The sequence below is a fragment of the Aplidium turbinatum genome, chromosome 5 (assembly GCF_918807975.1).
Source record: "Aplidium turbinatum chromosome 5, kaAplTurb1.1, whole genome shotgun sequence".
Classification (NCBI taxonomy): domain Eukaryota; kingdom Metazoa; phylum Chordata; class Ascidiacea; order Aplousobranchia; family Polyclinidae; genus Aplidium; species Aplidium turbinatum.
The window spans coordinates 13,907,886-13,928,544 of record NC_137476.1 but is presented as its reverse complement, the minus strand read 5'-3'; the positions used below and the strand labels follow the sequence as shown (position 1 = coordinate 13,928,544).

The following is a 20,659-nucleotide window of genomic DNA, read 5'->3' as shown; positions in this document are numbered from 1 at the left end:
TTGTTTATAGATTTACCTGAAAGCAGGACAATTTCATACAGTTTAAAGTCTGTTGATGATCGAAATAAAAACAACAAAATAAGTTTTAAAAAGTGGGTAATTTTGTCAAACTATATCATACCTCTACACATAAAAGATATAGCATACTTATTATTGCTTAAACAGATTGTCTGACCCCACAAACATAGGGTAAGACACCACAACCACAGGTAAAAATACCCCAAAATGACCAAGTTATAGCTAAAAACGTAATTTTTCGGGAAAATGGCGGCCATTTTGAATTTTCACCCTGCACACTTTTTTCTTGGAACTCAGATCAAAAATTTTGTCATTTTATGTTGAGATAGGCTAAACAGAACACAAAAAAACTGTCCCTAAAGCAAAACAAAAAATTGCCCATTTATAGCCCACTGCTAGTACTACTTCCTTGGGTACACGTTGAGATCGGCCATGTTGTTTTAAGCAACAGAAGTGAACAGAATCTAGACAATAACCTGTAGTGATTTTCTGCTTCTAGCGAAGACGAATTGCCTAAGGTAGGTATTTTGATATAACTTAAACGCTTCTGAATATATACGGAATCTTTTTGTTTCTGTTAGTAGTGACAAATGTCAGTAATATACGGATGAACTTATCGTTTGAAATGCTGAAACATGTTGACCAGAATTTGGAATTTTGAAACTAAAGATGCTTTGGGGAAAGTTGTCACATGCTGTGACAACTTACCCCGAGGATTAATGCTAATACTTCATTAATCATCTTGTTTCACAATCAGAGTGTATTTCTGTAAATTCTGCTATAATTAGGGTAAACCTATAGACCGGGAGCCCGTGACATCCACCCTAGGTGAAAAAGTTACCAATTTCTATTCATACAGCGATGTCCGGTGGTATGTGGGTACTCATAATCTGGAAGTCTGCCGGGCCGCCGGCGGTGAGTATGGGAATGGGGGGCATTTTTTATGGCCCAAAAAATGCGCTAGGTCAGCTGAAATAGTTACCGCTTGAAACTGAGTTGATTGTAAAGGAAATTGTTTCTTGATGATTGTCTGGTATGTGACAGACATTTTCGGTGGTGGGGGGGCTGTGACAGACAAGTTTTATACTCCCCAAAATTTGCGCTAGGACAGGTCAGGTGAAAAAGTTACCGGATAAAACCAACTGATAATTAATCTGTGAGTGTTAAGCTTCACAAAAATATATGTGACAGACAAATTTGGTGGTGGGTGTCCCCTGACAGACGACCTGAAGTAGATGACCCCCCTAACTGAGCTAGGTCAGCTGAAATAGTTACCGGATAAAATCAATTGAAAATTAATGTGTGAGTGTTAAGCTTCACAAAAATGCATGTGACAGACAAATTTGGTGGTGGGTGTCCCCTAGCAGACGACCTGAAATAGGCCTAGGTAACCCCCAGGTTTGCACTAAGTCAATTGATAGGAGGGATTTGTTAGCTGTGCTTTTGAAGTACGGTATACTAAGTAACAGAACGTGATTTATTTACTTCATTTGTCTACACAAGTAAAAATAGTTTAAGTGCAAGGAACTATATCAAGCGTTTTTGCATCTGCTTGGCTCACTACAATCTCAGCCAGTAAATCAACCGTTTTCTACATTAGTTTAACCGTTTAACGTATGCAGACGCTGAATCAATTTAAAAAAGGGTTGATTTGCTGTCTGAGATAGAGAAATCCGGTTGGCTTACTTTTAGCGAGTTTGGTGATTGGAATTTTACAGCCTTAGTGCAAGCTGTTAAATTAGTTTGAAAGGGATCATTTGCTTTTGTGTCACAGTGGGCAACGACACATTACTAACAATTTACTCCTTAAAGCGCTTGATCATCTGACTCTGACTATACCCTAACCCTGACCCTACCCTAACCCTGACTATACCCTGCTATTACTATAGCGAAATCGATTCTTATTTAATAAATAACACTAAGAGGTTAGATTGTTGTGCAAATGCCAGCATTTGATGAATGCAAAATAGCAGTAGGCTATACCCTAAGGTAGGCACTTTAACATGCAGATATCCAATCCAGCACGAACCAATCAAAAGCTACGCTGTATATGACGTCATCAAGGTTGCATTTAGAAAGAACAAAGGAAAAACGCAAATTCTAGCTAAATTAAGTCATCGCTTTGCCATCTGTTGGCTTGGCGCAGAGGGTTAGGGCGGTGGTAGGCTAGTCATTTCATTGACGTGGGTTTGATTCTCACCACTGCTATAGCTCTTTTTTCTTCTGTAATTACCGAACAAAGCTCAAAGTAATAATCAAGTCTCTGGCTGAATGCTGGAATGGTCACAATTGGACAGACAACGTAACATCTGATTGGTTCGTGGTGGATTGGATATCTGCATGTTAAAGTGCCTACCATACCCTAACCCAGTGGTTCTCAACCTTTTTGACCCACGGACTATTCTCAAGCTCGCCTATATATCCGCGGACTCAAGCTATATATTAACGAAAAATAGGTTTTTTGATTTCTATCCAAGAGAGTTTAATACGGTATCAACGAAAAAAGCAAGCACTGTTTTTCACTCAACACACACTCAATGAGAGCCTTGTCCTTGAACTTGCTTGACAAGTTTATCGAATTCCAGAATTATGCTTGTCAGTGCATATCTGATGTCATCTTCCGGTTGAAGTCTATTGCGATACTTCGTTTTGATCAACGTTAGAGTTGAAAAGCCAGATTCACACAGGTATGTGGTTGAAAATGGCAAAATAGCTGTTGCAGCTTGCTTGCAATGATCTGAAAGACTAGGCTCCATCGACTGCACATTTGCCCAAAATTGAGTCAAAGAAGCCTTTTTAAACTTGTCTTTCCACATCTGTCGGCTTTGCAATTCAAGCAACCGTTCAGCAATGCAGTCCATATCTGAATGAAGTTCTAGCGCTGACACCTGAAAAGGATTCCGAACCCAATTAAAGATCCTGCAATAATCGTTGGAAGGAATATAACGATCCAATTCAGAAAGAAATGTGTTGAGGTGCTCAAGAAAGATGGGAAGAATGACGCCCAAATTGATATCTTTCTCTTCCACAAATAAGTTCAATCCTGGGAAAGCAGCTAACCTCCCACTTTTCATTCGATGCATCCACAGCTTTATTTTACGTTTGAACGCATCAATACTTTCCAAAACATCAAAAAATAGTTTCTCTTTTCCTTGCATAGAACTATTCAGTTGGTTTACATGGCTGAAAACATCGGCCAAAAATAGCAACTTTGCAATCCATTCATCATCACGAAAGCGATCAGCAAGTTCATGATTTTGCTCTTTTAAAAAAGCATGGGTTTCCTCTTTAAGAGTAGCCACTCTCTCAAGCACCTTTCCTCGTGACAACCAAAAAACAGTTGAATGGAACAGAAGCCCACTGAGCTCCGCTCCCATTTCGTCACACAAAGCACGAAATAAGCGAGTGTTCAAAGGACGAGATTTAATATAATTTACCACAGATACAACATCTTTGAAAACTATGGCAAGATTTTCTTGTATTTCTTTTGTTGCCAAATTTTCTCTGTGGAGAAGACAGTGAACAACCAAAATGTTATTGTTTTTCTTTTTCACAAAACTCATGAAGCCTTTCTTACTTCCCATCATGGCTGGAACACCATCAGCACAAACAGACACGCAATTAGACCACTCAAGCTGATGTTCTTCAAAGAAGTAATCCACTTTCTTGAATATTTCTTCTTCTGTGGTATTTTTAGCAAGTGGACGGCAAAACAGAAACTGCTCAACGAAATCATTTGTGTCAAAATATCGCACAAACACCATGAGCTGTGCATCACTTCCGATATCGGTTGTCTCATCCAGTTACAAACTAAATCTTTCACAGCATCTTATGGCAGCGATTGTTTGTTGCAGAACATTTCTTGAGAGTTCTTCGATACGCCGCTTCATGGTGTCGTTTGACAAAGGAACCATTTCCAGTTTGTTAGCAACAGCATCACCACACATTATCCTGGCCATTTCAACAGATGCTGGTTTAATCAAATTTTCTCCAGCTGTGTGAGGTGCTTTTGCACAAGCGATTTTCCATGCAACCGCAAAAGAAGCACGCACTGCATGACTGTGAGAATATACTATTCCTCCCCAAGCAGTTGGGCGATCAATGCGACTTCGCTTCACCTGGTGCTCTTTTTCTTTAAATACTTCAAGAGATTTGTTAACAAAATTTCCATGGTTTGATTCCAGGTGCCGACGAAGTTTCGTGTCCTTTAAAGAGCTGTGAGCTAAGACTGTTAAGCACAACACACATTGCGGCCTCACTTCGCCATTCACCTCAATCGAAGTAAATCCAAGCTTCAAGTATTCATCATTATATGCAAAAACTTGTTTTCTTTTAGCCATTTTAAGTAGTTCTGTCTGAGACTGTTCACCAGGCATCTAATCTAAAACTGACTGTGTTCTCACCGGTAGAACACAGTCAGTTTTAGAATTTTAGCCAATTTATTATGACATCACAAAGATAAAGTTGGTGAAATAGGAGCATTTTACATTTTATTTGTAATACAATATGAACTGACTACTAGCAAAAGCAACTGTTCTCGCGGACTCGTCTAGGCCCTTCCGCGGACTCAAAACGGACTCGGGGTTGAGAAACACTGCCCTAACCCTTTAGCTATGTGACAACAGGGTTGCCAGATTAATAAAACAAAAAAGGCTAAATGCATCCCCAAAAAAGGCCAAATTATAGAAAAAAAAGGCCAAACCTGAGTCCTGAGGTTCTGTTCTCTTTGTTGAAATCAGTGGTGTTTTTGCACTTACTTTCAACAACAAATTAGATAATATTTACCCAGTTTCTATTGTTCTACATGTTATCTGTTAAAGAAGAATTGCTTAGTAAAATTCCTGAAAAAATGCAATCCATAAAATACAAACAGAAATGTATGGAAACAATTACAATACAACTGAAATATGTATGCAACCAGGGTTAGGACCATCGATTACGAATCGATATTCGATAGCGTTATTCTTTACTTTGTCACTATCGAAACCGTGTTTTCTTTTCTTTTTCAAATAAGTATCGATTAGCTGCTATTCTTTACTTTTTTGTGTGTTGAATCCGATATTCGATAGTTTTCTGTAAAGTTTACAAATAAACAACGTAAAATATTAACCGAATTCCACAATTTTATTAGGCAGAGTTTAAAATTCTATTGAAAGGAGAAGCAAATTTTTTTTGCGGGGAAACCCTAGTTGATCGCTGGTTGGTCGATTTAAACTGTGTTTGTGACTCTTCTCAGAAGGATTATTATTGCATGACTGCATCTAAAATTATGTTTTGTTACTCCTAGTCCTTTGAGTGGGAAGTATTATTCACTTCTTTGAATTTTTTTCAATTTGTTACTGCCTTGAGCATTCAGAAAAAGTGGTGGAATTAGTTTGGACGAATTAGTTTGATGATTGGAGACGACAAAATAGAGCATTTTGGCAGCAGAATTTTTTTCAATTTGTTACTGCCTTGAGCATTCAGAAAAAGTGGTGGAATAATTGTTTCAGTTGTTTTTTTTTCACAATATCGATTCCTACATTCTTTATTCTTTACTTTATTTTCTAGTATCGAAATCGGTTAATTCTTTACTTTTTTTGGCACTATCGAATATCGGAATTCTTTACTTTTTCACTATCGACTCCCATCCCTGTATGCAACATTAGGCTAAGCATCATCCTGTAGACTAAAAAGCCATCAACATCCACCAGTGAGACCCTGCTGACTAGTGAGCAGAGGAAAAAGGAGTTAATATTGGGCTGGCATATCACTTAATGCAATATGAAATAGGCCTAGTATATATATAGGCCTACAATATTTATACCCAAAACAATTACTTGTAGGCTACATTAAACACCCAACACTGCAAAATCAGAGAAATCAGTTGCATTTATGTCCAACAACCTTCCACAATGAACACTCCCTATTCTAGGAATGCTAGCGCCGCTGCCATCTCGTTACTGCTAGTTTCACTATAAACAATATCAGATGTGAAACGCCTTATCATTATTGCACTGGCATCAAAGTTTGTGCAACATTTGCCATTCAGCAGCATGTCCGTTTGTATTCGTAAAATCGCTTCCAAAAGCTCAGTCTGCATTTTGTTTCGTGGTTTTGTTTTCACTGCAGTAAGTAAGGAAAAAATCCTCTCTAGTACTGCATTACTGACAGGGATGCAGAAACATGTTAAAGCATAGCTAGCAAGGTCTTTGAAATGGGCATGATGTAAAACGCTACACCGCAACTTTTCACTGTTGCTAGGGATAACCAAAAGAACCATAAAAACCAAAAGAAAAAAAGGCCAAACAAATGCCAATCGAGAAACTAAAAAAGGTCAAAAAAAGGCCAAGCGGCCAAACAAAACTTGTCCTGCCAAATACTTTTCAAAACGGCCAAATTTCTGAAATTTAGCCGTAAAAGGGTCAATCTGGCAACCCTTTGTGACAACACTTTTTTCGAAACTCTCTACAATAAGCTACCGTACTGTTAGTCTGGGAGCCTACGACAGAAGATTTCACCCCATAAGGTACAAAAGGTTTGACACCTTGAAGTTACTGGGGTCAACCATGTCACTCACAAAAAGTATGGAAGATTGACCGCGCCGGGTGGATCTGGTCCCTAGAGCCCCCTAAAAAGCCCAAAAAGGGGGTTAATTTCACCCCATAAGGTACATGGACCAAACTTGGTGAATACGAAGTTTTATATCAGGACATCACAAAAATATCAAATCTAACAATATTTTCGAGTGGAAAGGTGATGTAAGACCCCCCCCGAAAGTGACCCCCCGGGGGGTTAATTTCACCCCATAAGGTACATGGACCAAAGTTGGTCAAAATGAAGTCTTATGTCAGGACATCACAAAAATATCAAATCTAACAATATTTTCGGGTGGAAAGGTGATGTAAGATGCCTTCAAAGTGACTTCCCTTAATGTGACCCCCTCGGAAGGTTTATTTCACCCCATAAAGTACATGGACCAAACTTGGTCAAAATGAAGTCTTATGTCAGGACATCACAAAAATATCAAATCTAACAATATTTTCGGGTGGAAAGGTGATGTAAGATGACTTCAAAGTGACTTCCCATAATGTGACCCCCTCGGAAGGTGTATTTCACCCCATAAAGTACATGGACCAAACTTGGTCAAAACGAAGTCTTATGTCAGGACATCACAAAAATATCAAATCTAACAATAGTTTTGGGTGGAAAGATGATGTAAGACTCCCCCAAAGTGACTCCCCAGGGGTTAATTGCACCCCATAAGGTAGGCTACATGGACTAAAGTAGGTTAAATCGAAGTCTTATTTCACGGCATAACAAAAATACCAAATGTAACAATATTTTCGGGTGGAAAGGTGATGTAAGATGTCATCAAAGTAACCCCCAGAGGGTTTATTTCATCATAGAGTACATGGACCAAACGTGGTCAAAACGAAGTCTTATAGGACACCACAAAATATCAAATCTAACAATACTCTCAGTTGGGAAGATGAAAAAAGACCTACGGTACCCAAAAGTGAATCTCCTCCTATAGTTTAATTTACTTCATCCCTTACTCGAACCAATCTTGGTGTAACGGAAGTGCTATGCCAGGACAGTACCAATGGATTAAATCTAAAAATATTTTTATTTAGGTTTTGGTGAAATACATTCACAAGCTGTCCCATGATGCATGAAATGGAACTATAGCCTACTTTACAAAAAGTTTTTGTATAAATCATATTCAGTCAATCGAAAAAAGGCAACAGGACATGACAATACATGGCTTTGTAACACCAAAAACAGAAAGTACATGAGAAGCATATAGGTTACAGTCATGGGCGCCGATCGCTCTCTAAGATTGGTGGGGACATTTACTAGGAAAGAAAGGGCAGACGAGCAAAGCGAGCTGAAAGATTGGGGTCTGTTCAACAAACAAACAAATAGGCCTACAGTAGATAGGCTACAAGTCTAATGCAATGTATTTTAATTGTCAGTGTCAGCATCGGACAGCAGAAGTCCAAACACTGCAACTCGGCAACGAGTCTCCGGCGAATTAAAAACGAAGTCCTTGGTTGATCCTTGGCTTGTAATGAAGGTTGATCGAATTCAAAACTTTATTGTGCACATAGCAGACCATTGCATGATTTGGCCGTTTCTGTGTCATGGTAGATCGTAACAAAGTTTTGATAGCCTACGTCGCAAAGTTGAAAATGAGCGTTCAGCTGAACACGAGCGGGCTGGTGATATGAGCAAAAGTTCCGCTTGCGGAAACATTTGCCGAACAGCGGATAGTATCTTCTTGAATATCATTCGAAAATCTTGTGCAAGGGACTCTGTATCAAAGAACTGAAGATAATCGTCTACCAAATGTGATTGTAGCTTTCCACTAAAGAGTGATTCTTGTAGAATTTTGTAGTGCTCAAGATCGGTCGACTTGAAATAGTCAGTAAGATTTTGCTTCGAGCTGTCAATGACTGCAAAATACTCTGACCGATCGATCTTGAAGTTTAGGAGGTTAACCATGGCCATGTCCATACTGAAGACGATTTGGAACGTGACAAGTCTTTTAAAAATTGGGTAGGGTAAGAGTTTTTTCAATTGAAAAAAATCTGCCTGCCAGCCTTCCAAATGCTGATTTTCCTATATACAATTTTTGCCAAACCGGTAAAGACGTTTCAGCAGCTCTTAACCTCAATGTAATAATAACTGAAAAAATAGCTTTTTTCTTATGCAAAAGTAACACAAGCTACTCTTACTGCACTACATGCTTGTACGACTCTTTCAAAGTAATTCTAAAACTATGCACTGTGTGGCCCTGGCGTAACCAAATTAAATACCTATTAAAAACCTATACAAATTAAAAACCTATATAAAAATATTTTTAGATTTAATCCATTGGTACTGTCCTGGCATAGCACTTCCGTTACACCAAGGTTGGTTCGAGTAAGGGATGAAGTAAATTAAATCATAGGAGGAGATTCACTTTTGGGTAGGTCTTTTATCATCTTCCCAACTAAGTGTATTGTTAGATTTGATATTTTGTGGTGTCCTATAAGACTTCGTTTTGACCACGTTTGGTCCATGTACTCTATGATGAAATAAACCCTCTTAGGGTTACTTTGATGACATCTTACATCACCTTTCCACCCGAAAATATTGTTACATTTGATATTTTTGTTATGCCGTGAAATAAGACTTCGATTTAACCTACTTTAGTCCATGTAGCCTACCTTATGGGGTGCAATTAATCCCCTGGGAGGTCACTTTGGGGGAGTCTTACATCATTTTTCCACCCAAAACTATTGTTAGATTTGATATTTTTGTGATGTCCTGAAATAAGACTTCGTTTTGACTAAGTTTGGTCCATGTACTTTATGGGGTGAAATACACCTTCCGAGGGGGTCACATTAAGGGAAGTCACTTTGAAGTCATCTTACATCACCTTTCCACCCGAAAATATTGTTAGATTTGATATTTTTGTGATGTCCTGGCATAAGACTTCATTTTGACCAAGTTTGGTCCATGTACTTTATGGGGTGAAATAAACCTTCCGAGGGGGTCACATTAAGGGAAGTCACTTTGAAGGCATCTTACATCACCTTTCCACCCGAAAATATTGTTAGATTTGATATTTTTGTGATGTCCTGACATAAGACTTCATTTTGACCAACGTTGGTCCATGTACTTTATGGGGTGAAATAAACCTTCCGAGGGGGTCACATTCCCAGCAAACATTGATTGCTGGGCCAGCATCGGCTATATGCTGGGTATGTTGGCACAAGGTCGGCAATTTCGTCCAACATTTTGCCAACATTGCCAACAATACGCCAACAATTTCAATACATCTTATTAAGCGTTCAAAAAGGTCTCAAAGATTTTATTTCAGGTTTATTTGTTTTAAACTTGAAAAATACTAACACAAACCTCTTTTCATGTGGTATTGCTTCTAAACACAGTTGTGTGATTGGTTAACATCGGTCAGAAGCATTGCCAACGTTGTGCCAATTCATAACAATTTTGGTGTTTTCTTTCAAATTATGCAAATGTATGCCATCATTTTGCTGCAATTTAAAATTTTAATAATAGGCTATCAATGCTGTTATTATTTTCTGATACCGTACAAGTATATTATGAATATTTAAGACCAGCGTTGGTCAGAAGAGTAGCCAATGCTTTGCCAACAAAGTACTTTCGTTTCAGTTTGTTTATGCCAAACTGAGCAGAGGTCTAGAAAAAGGTAGGAGTAACAAAACGCGAACGCGATAACGTGCTTGATACCGAAACAGTTTAAAGTTTCCATTAGCCTACACGTTTCCACAAAATAAACAATTGCAACGTTGGCTATATGCTGGATGTGAGGGCACAAGGTCGGCAATTTCGTCCAACATTGCCAACAATACGCCAACAATTTCAATACTTCTTATTAAGCGTTCAAAAAGGTCTCAAAGATTTTAGTTCAGGTTTATTTGTTTCAAACTTGAAAAATACTAACACAAACATCTTTTCATGTGGTATTGCTTCAAAACACAGTTGTGTGATTGGCTAACATCGGTCAGAAGCATTGCCAACGTTGTGCCAATTCATAACAATTTTGGTGTTTTCTTTCAAATTATGCAAATGTATGCTATGCCATCATTTTGCTACAATTTTAATAATATGCTATCAATGCTGTTATTATTTTCTGATACCGTACAAGTATATTATGAATATTTAAGACCAGCGTTGGTCAGAAGAGTAGCCAATGCTTTGCCAACAAAGTACTTTCATTTCAGTTTGTTTATGCCAAACTGAGCAGAGGTCTAGAAAAAGGTAGGAGCAACAAAACGCGAACGCGATAACGTGCTTGATACCGAAACAGTTTAAAGTTTCCATTAGCCTACACGTTTCCACAAAACAAACAATTGCAACGTTGGCTATATGCTGGATGTGAGGGCACAAGGTCGGCAATTTCGTCCAACATTGCCAACAATACGCCAACAATTTCAATACTTCTTATTAAGCGTTCAAAAAGGTTTCAAAGGTTTTATTTCAGGTTTAAGCTTATTTGTTTTAAACTTGAAAAATACTAACACAAACCTCTTTTCATGTGGTATTGCTTCAAAACACAGTTGTGTGATTGGTTAACATCGGTCAGAAGCATTGCCAACGTTGTGCCAATTCATAACAATTTTGGTGTTTTCTTTCAAATTATGCAAATGTATGCCATCATTTTGCTACAATTTAAAATTTTAATAATAGGCTATCAATGCTGTTATTATTTTCTGATACCGTACAAGTATATTATGAATATTTTAGACCAGCGTTGGCCAGAAGAGTAGCCAATGCTTTGCCAACAAAGTACTTTCATTTCAGTTTGTTTATGCCAAACTGAGCAGAGGTCTAGAAAAAGGTAGGAGCAACAAAATGCGAACGCGATAACGTGCTTGATACCGAAACAGTTTAAAGTTTCCATTAGCCTACACGTTTCCACAAAATAAACAATTGCAACGTTGGCTATATGCTGGATGTGAGGGCACAAGGTCGGCAATTTCGTCCAACATTGCCAACAATACGCCAACAATTTCAATACTTCTTATTAAGCGTTCAAAAAGATCTCAAAGATTTTATTTCAGGTTTAACCTTATTTGTTTTAAACTTGAAAAATACTAACACAAACCTCTTTTCATGTGGTATTGCTTCAAAACACAGTTGTGTGATTGGCTAACATCGGTCAGAAGCATTGCCAACGTTGTGCCAATTCATAACAATTTTGGTGTTTTCTTTCAAATTATGCAAATGTATGCTATGCCATCATTTTGCTACAATTTTAATAATAGGCTATCAATGCTGTTATTATTTTCTGATACCGTACAAGTATACTATGAATATTTAAGACCAGCGTTGGTCAGAAGTGTAGCCAATGCTTTTATTACTTATTTCCATTTTTAAAAATATCAATAGGCCTAGCCTACAAACCTTTTTTATGCGGTTTTGTTTAAAAATATGTTTCTGTGAGCAAGCATCGGTTAGAAATGTTGCCAACGTTGTGCCAGTTGAACAACTATTCTAAAGTTTTCTTTCAATTTATGCAAATGTACACCATCATTTGCTACAGACCAGGCCAGTGAAAAGATAATTTGGGCCCGGTACCAATGAGATCTTTGGGCCTCTAAACAGTTTTAAAAATAACGCACTACATCTAAATATACGCGGTAGTTTGTTTGTTTTTCCGGACACCTTGAAGAAGTTACAGGCTCCTAACATTATCCAGGGCCCGAGTTCAAAAGTACTCCCTGAACTCCCCTGACACCGCTACTGGTGGGCAATTCCCAGCTTCAGGAGCAGTCATGTTGCGTCGAAATCTCTCCTCAATTTCTTGAAGCGAGATTTCACAAAACGATTGCTACTTTTACTTTCAACGATCCGGCAAATCGTTTTTCTCCTCCCGCGGTGCATAGAAAAACACTGCAGCTGCAGGCACAATAATTGTTGTGAAAACTTCATTATGACGTCACTACTTAAACTTTGACTGGGCAATATGACGTGTTGAAGTGAAATAGGCAACAAAGCTTTAGAATGCGGCGATGTGTTATATCAACGTGAGGAGATGCAATTTAGCAGAAGAACTTGGTTTGTTTTGATGAAGGAAGACAAAGGCCATGACTTAATCCTTTGCTAAAGGGATTATGACGTCACTCGATTCACTTCGACTGTTCAAGCATGGCGGTTGTGCGCAATACACAATTACGTGGAGAGCCGGAGAGGCGAAAGCACAATGCTTATGTGAACAGCGCTAAGAGGAATTTTCGCTTCTTGCATCGAAAATATAAAAAATCGAATTCAATTGAGATATTAGGTTGTTCTTGGTGAGTACGGATAAATGTTTCTACTACGACTAAATGATTATGTCATAACTATGCCATTTTGCTCTTTTGATTATTGTATGATGTAATTGTGAAGAGTATTGAGTAATGTATGAAAATGTTTTAGTGGTGTACTCGCATTGATGTGAACAACGAACATGGTGGTTAGTAGGCTATGTCGGCATTATATACTGATTTAACACTTCTTTTTTTACTTTCATGATTAGACATGGTGATGGCGTACGACAAAGCTGCTGCCGTGCAGCAAATTGATGAAGAGTTTCAGAGTGATTTCGAAATTGGAAGGACAGGCAAGGTGGCCGAAAACGGCAAAAACTAACTTTTGGTGAGCTTGTTGTATGTTTGAAAGACAACTGCGAATGTGTTGCTTTAGTTGTTGAATAACTATCTGTACACGCAATTAGAATGTATTGGAACTTGATTATCGCTCTGCGTGGCGCAGAATCGAATGATAAGTTTTTTGTCACGCACGTTGGAAAGAGGGATATTACCATGGATATTACATTGATATTGCAGATTGTCAATTAACTTCGTATTATCCTGGACAACAACTGATCAAAATCCTACACTGTTGCGAAACAGCCCTCTTGAATTAAATATTTTTGTTTCATTCGCAGGAATTCAGAATGATAAAGATACGCAAGAAAAAGCTGCTGATGTGCAATGAATATCCATCTGTCAATACGATTTGATGTAGCTTGTTTCTAATAAATGTGAAAATATAAGAAGCTCGGCTGTTACTTTATTTTGTCACAAAGGGAGTAGTGTTGCTTATAAATCCGTGTTGCTGCTGTTCTTTCGCCCAAGGATTAGCTAGGTTCAACAATAAACTTTTGGTGATGAGCGAGGTTTAGGTACAGAGACGTTTGGCAAATGTAAATGCCAATGCTGTTCAGACTGCAGTTCTGCACCAGCTTGCTTCGCATGGCCAACCTTGGTCAAAGCGCGGGCATCACAATAGTCAATAGGTCAGATGAAGCAGCGTCATGGTGCATAAAAGTCAACCAGAATTTAGGCGCCAGATGAAGCAAAATGGTGCACAAGCCATCTTGCCAACGCTGGCCAGATACAGATGCCAACGTTGGCAAGATGAAGCAAAATGGTGCATAAAACATTTTGCCAATGTTGGCAAGATACAGAAGCCAACGTTGGCTAGATGCAGAAGTCGACGTTGGCTAGATGCAGACGCCAACGGTGGCAAGATGCAGACGCCAACGCTGGCCAGATGCATCCAAATGGTGCATAAAACATTTTGCCAACGTTGGCAAGATGCATAAGCCAATGTTGGCTAGATGCAGAAGCCAAGGTTGGCAAGATGCAGAAGCCAGCGTTGGCAAGATGCAGACGCCAACGCTGGCCAGATGCATCCAAATGGTGCATAAAACATTTTGCCAATGTTGGCAAGATGCAGAAGCCAACGTTGGCAAGATGCAGTAGCCAGCGTTGGCAAGATGCATAATCCAACGTTGGCAAGATGCAGAAGCCAACGGTGGCAAGATGCAGAGGCCAACGCTGGCCAGATGCATCCAAATGGTGCATAAAACATCTTGCCAACGTTGGCGTCTGCATCTTGCCAATGTTGCGGCCAACTTCTTGCCAATGTTGCCCCAACAATCAATGTTTACTGGGTTAAGGGAAGTCACTTTGAAGGCATCTTACATCACCTTTCCACCCGAAAATATTGTTAGATTTGATATTTTTGTGATGTCCTGACATAAGACTTCGTTTTGACCAACTTTGGTCCATGTACTTTATGGGGTGAAATTAACCCCCTGGGGGGTCACTTTCGGGGGGGTCTTACATCACCTTTCCACTCGAAAATATTGTTAGATTTGATATTTTTGTGATGTCCTGACATAGAACTTCGTTTTCACCAAGTTTGGTCCATGTACCTTATGGGGTGAAATTAACCCCCTTTTTGGGCTTTTTAGGGGGCTCTAGGGACCAGATCCACCCAGCGCGGTCAATCTTCCATACTTTTTGTGAGTGACATGGTTGACCCCAGTAACTTCAAGGGGTCAAACCTTTTGTACCTTATGGGGTGAAATCTTCTGTCGTAGGCTCCCAGACTATGTAGCCTATATGATTTCACAGTGATAAATAATCATGTAGCCTACTCTACGTTTTTTATTCCTCCAAATCGTCATTCCATGAACAAGACTTTTCAAAGAGGCAGTCAGTGACAATTCAATTTAAGCTACGCAACAAATCAGTGATCTAACGAGTATGCATAAATATTAGTAGGCTAAGTTGAAGAATATGATACAAAAACAGTGTAAAAAGCATCCTTTCGAAAAAACATTGACAGCAAATCAGTAATTAGTGTACGGTATGTTGTTAGCCAATACAAGTATTGCAACTATTTGTATAGTTTTAATTTACTGTATGTCTGGTAATGCCCAGGTAATGTCTGCAATACGTACCCCTAACTTTACAAGAGTTATCAGGTGGCTTGGCTACTTTATTATTTTCAAGCCAGTAGGCTAATGTTTCGCCTATCACACCAAGGTTTTATTTACCCATAATTCTAGGAGTTACTCAAAAGATTGACAAGATTTTTTGTAACAAACATGTTGGAAAAGCAGCAGTAACTTAACTGGACAGACTTCAAAAGAATGTCCGAATTTCGGAGTGATATTTTACAGACAAACAACTACCAAATGGAGGAGTGTGTCATTGATCAGTTGCCTACAATCATCATAACTCCGCCACCGATGAGGATGCGAGTGCGACTAAGGTACCGTATAGTGACTATCATGATAAAGGATGGTATTCCGTAGCCTACGCGATATGGAAGCGCTTGACATGAGATTAACTCGTATACAATTATATCGCGATTGGCAACGCAAAACTATAGGTTAGTAACCAACATGTTGCTAATTTAACTTTAGGTTGACATAGGTCAAACTCTTTAGGCTCACACATTCTTTTTTTCAGGTCAACCATGAAAGACCTGGAGAACATCAACTATGTTTTATTTGCTGTAGCACGATTTCAGACCATGCAAAATGTAAAGTTGTGAATGTAACAATCTGGACTTCATGGAAAAGCAGTGCCAGCACTCGACTACAATTATTATCATCCGATTGCTTTTCTGTCACCACACGTAAAATAATTCAGACAAGTTTCTCTGCGTGCTGCGTTACCCATAGGTGTCTATCGTTAGCCTTGTCACAAAAAGTTTACCTGTAGGCTACGGTACAACAGTTAAAAGAACATTTCAACCTAAGGCAGTTGCTTTATCTTCTGCTAAAGTCGCTAAAGTTGAAACAAGATGCAGAAGCTCGCTCCATAAGTCAGACAAAGTAGGTTTATTGAAAGGATCCTGTATATTTTGCGGCCGTAAGCGAAAGAGATAGCCTACAAAAAAAAAGAAATACCGTTAAGGTCTCAACGATGGATGGATGCGAATCACTTAAGTCAAGAACAGTGTTTTCTAAAAACGAAAGGATTAAATCACTAATTCGTATAGTGGTGTGGACCAGGGTTGCATTCCTGGGGGGGCTCAGCCCCCAAAAATACGAAAAGGGCTCGTTCAAGCTTCCATTTTTCAGCTTTTCTGGCTGAACAACAACTTCTCGACTAAACATGTAACACTTTAACAGCTTTCTCACAACAGAACTGCAAAAAAACACGAACATAAGTTGATAGCAATCGCCAATTATCACTTTTGTCAGAAACTCTCCAGACTGGGAATATCAACTTCGTAGTAGCTAATCGTCATGTCAAATGGACTGTTAATTCGCTACTTCAAATAAAAAATGCTATTCAAGAAGGAAAGTATTCGTTTGATGAAGTTGTTAACTTGAGTCCCGGAAGTACAAAAACTATTAATGGCACAACATTGGACCATTTCAAAGCTCGACGTAGAGACTACCCTTCTTTTGATCGTAATCGGTTTATTCAAGCTTTGGTTGACAACATTGGAAGCAGGATGGTGAACACCAACAATGAAAATTCTGTGAAGAGCTTGGAAATTATTGTACCAGAGTTATGGCCTGCTGCAGTCGAAGTTCCATGGCAAGAAGGGGAGCAGAGATTACGAAAAATAGAGGAGAGATTTCATGTCATCACTCCTATTTCCGATTTTTGATTGTATGTTGACAATCCTTGTCATATAGCAGATACGATAAAGTTGCTCAAGAACGTAGTACTAAACATGATTGCTATAAGTTCTGCTGAAGCCGAACGTGGATTTTCACAAATGAACTTGATCATCACACCGCTACGATCACGGCTGACCATATCACTTGTTTCAGCATTGTTGTTCATTAGCATCAGTGCTGTGTTAAGGGGAGGGCCAAGGGGGGCCCACAAATAACAGACATTTGCGTTTCAGTGAAGTTTGTTTTGATTTTTTAAAGTTTACTGCGTGTACTTGTCCATTATAAAAATGATTTAGGTCTTATTATACTAAAACATCTCAAATTTGGGCCCTTACTACACTGAAACATCTCTAAAAACACCATTAGGCCTACTATCTTAAAAGAAAATTAAAACACAATAACGTTAATTCCGGTAACATCATCTGCAGAAATATATTTAACGTATATAACAGGTGGGATGCAATTGGATATTGAATTCAAGAAGGGCCCAATTGCCACAAAGTGTTTTTGCACAACCGTTTTAATTACGGTATTTTGGTCAGTTACTTTTGTGGCGAAACTTCGATAATGATTTTATGCTTAAACATAGGCTACTGGTAAGAAGCATCATACCTAAAAAGTTCACTCGGTGAAGATTCTGTGGAGAAACTATTTAGAAGTTGAAGTGTAATTGCTGTAAGTTGGGCCCATTTCAAAATCAATGAAAATATTGATAGGGTATTTTTAAGTGTTTACCAACATGTTTGAAAAATTTGGCTGTTTTTTTAGTATAATTTACAAGACATTGAAAGAAATTGGAAAGCACAAATAGTGAAATGAAAAAAAATATTAGAGGGCCCTTTTTAAATTCACATACCGGTGTTCAATTTCTTTTGATTGAAAGAAATCGGAAAGCACAAAAAGTAAAATGAAAAAAAAAATGGAGTTGGGCACTTTGTGAATTCACATAGCCTACCTATATACTCAATTTAGTTTATGATTTATCATTTCATTTTTATTAACATTTACAATACCGTAATTATAAACATCCTTGACTAGTGATATCACGAGCAGAAAAAACCTGTTCGCTGCCGCACTGTACAAGTAGGCTACATGTCTTCCCGTACACTACAACGCAAAACATCTCAAAATGTCATACTGCCTCTGCAGTCTGCACCATGAAGAATAAGAGTGCACTTGTGCAAGTGCACATCAAATGCAAGGGAATCTATTAAACAACAGCAAATTTTGGAAAAAATTTAGGGTTTATTTAGGCAATTGAGGAACTTGCACCACTTGTTATCCACCTTCATAGCTCATCTGAGTTGCTTTTTATTGAATGCTGGATACTTTTAGCAGAAACGTTCTTCTGTATTTACTTTTTTCTGAATATATGCACATGAAATTTCTCTTATCTTCAATAACCTTATAGGCCTGGCACATCACATGTTGTATGGTAGCCCACTGAAATTGCTTTGATCCAAAATAAAAATCATTCTTTCACAAGTGACCTGTTTAAGTGTTTATTTTTGACACTAACCAAGGTTACCATACCCTAAAAACTTTAATTATCTTGAATGCCTGCATAAAATAATGAAAGCTTTGCTTTTGAACGAAATAATGTTAAATAAAAATAATTACACACCTGATTCTCAAAAGACAGGCAAGACACAACAATACCACAGGGTTGAGCATTACAACAATATATATTTTACATATTTACAAAATAGTTTAACATTCAAACGTTTTCGGCTTAACCTAAGCCCTCATCAGGAATCTGAAAATATTAATAAAATGCAATACATTTCAACTTCTTGAAGGTAACTAGCTAAATAATTGTAAGCATCAAGAAATACGCAGCGGTTAAAAGCAATAGTGTGGAAAACAAGCAGACGGACGGAACTCTTGACACTCTGAACTCTTAACTCAAAACTCTTGACACTGCTTTTGTTTACAAATTAAAATTTACAATCACAATGTTTTTACCTTGGTTGACTGAACAAGTAGTGTTGCCAGATAACCATAAAAATGGTGAAAAACAATAATGTTACCAGACCAGATGACCAAATCTGAATGAAAATTAATAATTTCTTCAGTTTTGGTTTTATCCTCGGATTTTATCGCGGTACCGCGACGAAAAGTTCAAACAGTCAAAATTCTGCGCGTTACGGTGGTATTACCGCGTCGTGACTATACTCCATTGCCAGTATTTTTTATTAGAAATTGTTAACATTTTTGGCTTTCATTCCGAGCAAAGGTCTAGCTAAGAAATGATAGACCTGTGTTTGCGGTTACTTACACTTGTGTTGTTTTCTAAACTGGTGAGAAAGTCTATTGAAGTGAACCACATTTCCATATCAGTGCAGTGAAAGTATACACAATACTATAGGTCTGCTTGACGATAGAGGGCCCAAAATTATTCTGGCCCCGGGGCCCACAAAGGGTTTAACACAGCACTGATCAGCATCAATGGACCACCTCCTCATTTATGGAATGGCACTGCGGCAACTCAGAAGTGGTTGCAGACTCATCGGTCGGCTGTGGATATTCAAGTTAAGCATTCTAAGCTGTCCAGTGCCCACATTGAATGAACTCAGATCTCTGCAAAAACTGTTTGCGGGCTGTAAAATCAATTAAGACTGTCTTGGTGCTTTTAACTTAGCTCATAAAACCAAAGACCTGGCAAACAGGCTATTTGTTTTGTGTAATCTCGTTTGCACCAACTTGGAATATGCTTTTGCTGTAATTGGAGTTTTTTAAACTGTTTGTTAATAACTAAATGAGATTTTAGTGTAACTGTCACATTGGCAGCTTATTGATTCTTCTATAGCAAATCTGCAACCACAAGCGCTCATTTCAAGAATTGCATTTCCTTACTTTCCTATTGCAGTCAATGTTTTTGCAAGTGTGCTTAGGATTGGCTCATACAAATAAGTTTACAATTGAGTTAAGAAATTGGAATTAGCTCATGCAAATCGAGTTTCAAGTGTAGGCCTACGCAGTAAAAAAAAGCAAAGGAGATTACAGTGTAGCAACCCTGTCCCCGGTAGCAACCAAGCCAAACTTCAAACTTATAATTTTATATCGGATTCAACCACGTTTTCACGTTTTGTTGCTTCTACCTTTTTCTGTACTTCAAGCTATGTTTTACCATGGGTTGTTTTTCGACATGATGTTCAGAAGTAAAAACATACTGAACAGTGTTTCCTTTTAAAAAAGGTAAACATTGTTGGCTAACCTACACCGATTACTTATACATACTTTGTCTATAACAACACAGCTAAATGTTAGAGCCACCCCAAAAAAATTTTTAGGAATGCACCCCTGGTGTGGACTTAATTGCCAAAGAAGCAGAGTATCACAAGTCTTGCCGGTTCATTTTGATAGAGAGACTAAAAGCAATCCCCAAACCACCACAAACTGGAATATTTCATCTCGCCAAACTCACTTCCTTCCTTTCCTAACAAGATGCGAACTTGTTGAGGAAGAGATGCAAAGCAAAGGCGAATGCTATTTTCAATATTATTTGATTTTTCAAAGATGAGTATTGGTAAAGGGAGGAAATGATGTTGAGCTATAGTCTAACACCACACAGAACCTTGTGGGGAAATTTCTCATAAGTTTGGTAAAGCATTAACAATAGGCTAAGTAGGCAGTTTTAGTTACACCTGACTTCTCTCCGCCCAAGAAGAAAAATATGCTCTGATAGGCAATTATAGGGCCAATTAA

At 38.3% G+C, this 20,659-nt stretch overlaps 2 protein-coding genes and 1 long non-coding RNA gene across 3 annotated transcripts; 1 reads left to right on the top strand and 2 right to left on the bottom strand.

Annotated features, from left to right (window-relative positions):
- Positions 1–2,552: 2,552 nt before the first annotated feature.
- On the bottom strand, positions 2,553–3,782 carry LOC145770968 (protein FAM200A-like). The gene has a single exon (XM_082582709.1). The coding sequence runs from the start codon at positions 3,780–3,782 to the stop codon at positions 2,553–2,555; it is 1,230 nt and encodes a 409-aa protein (XP_082438835.1).
- A 39-nt stretch (positions 3,783–3,821) lies between these two features.
- Positions 3,822–4,358, bottom strand: LOC145770967 (protein FAM200C-like). Its single transcript, XM_082582708.1, has one exon. The coding sequence runs from the start codon at positions 4,356–4,358 to the stop codon at positions 3,822–3,824; it is 537 nt and encodes a 178-aa protein (XP_082438834.1).
- An 8,386-nt stretch (positions 4,359–12,744) lies between these two features.
- Positions 12,745–13,570, top strand: LOC145769994 (uncharacterized). The gene is made up of 3 exons (XR_014289122.1): positions 12,745–12,827; positions 13,052–13,170; positions 13,463–13,570. It is a non-coding gene; the product is annotated as an uncharacterized LOC145769994 (long non-coding RNA).
- The last annotated feature ends 7,089 nt before the right edge of the window (positions 13,571–20,659 follow it).

Bases quoted from the DNA above. Each gene is read 5' to 3' on its own strand.
- LOC145770967 (XM_082582708.1), bottom strand. From the start codon at position 4,358: ATGGCTAAAAGAAAACAAGTTTTTGCATATAATGATGAATACTTGAAG.
- LOC145770968 (XM_082582709.1), bottom strand. From the start codon at position 3,782: ATGGTGTTTGTGCGATATTTTGACACAAATGATTTCGTTGAGCAGTTT.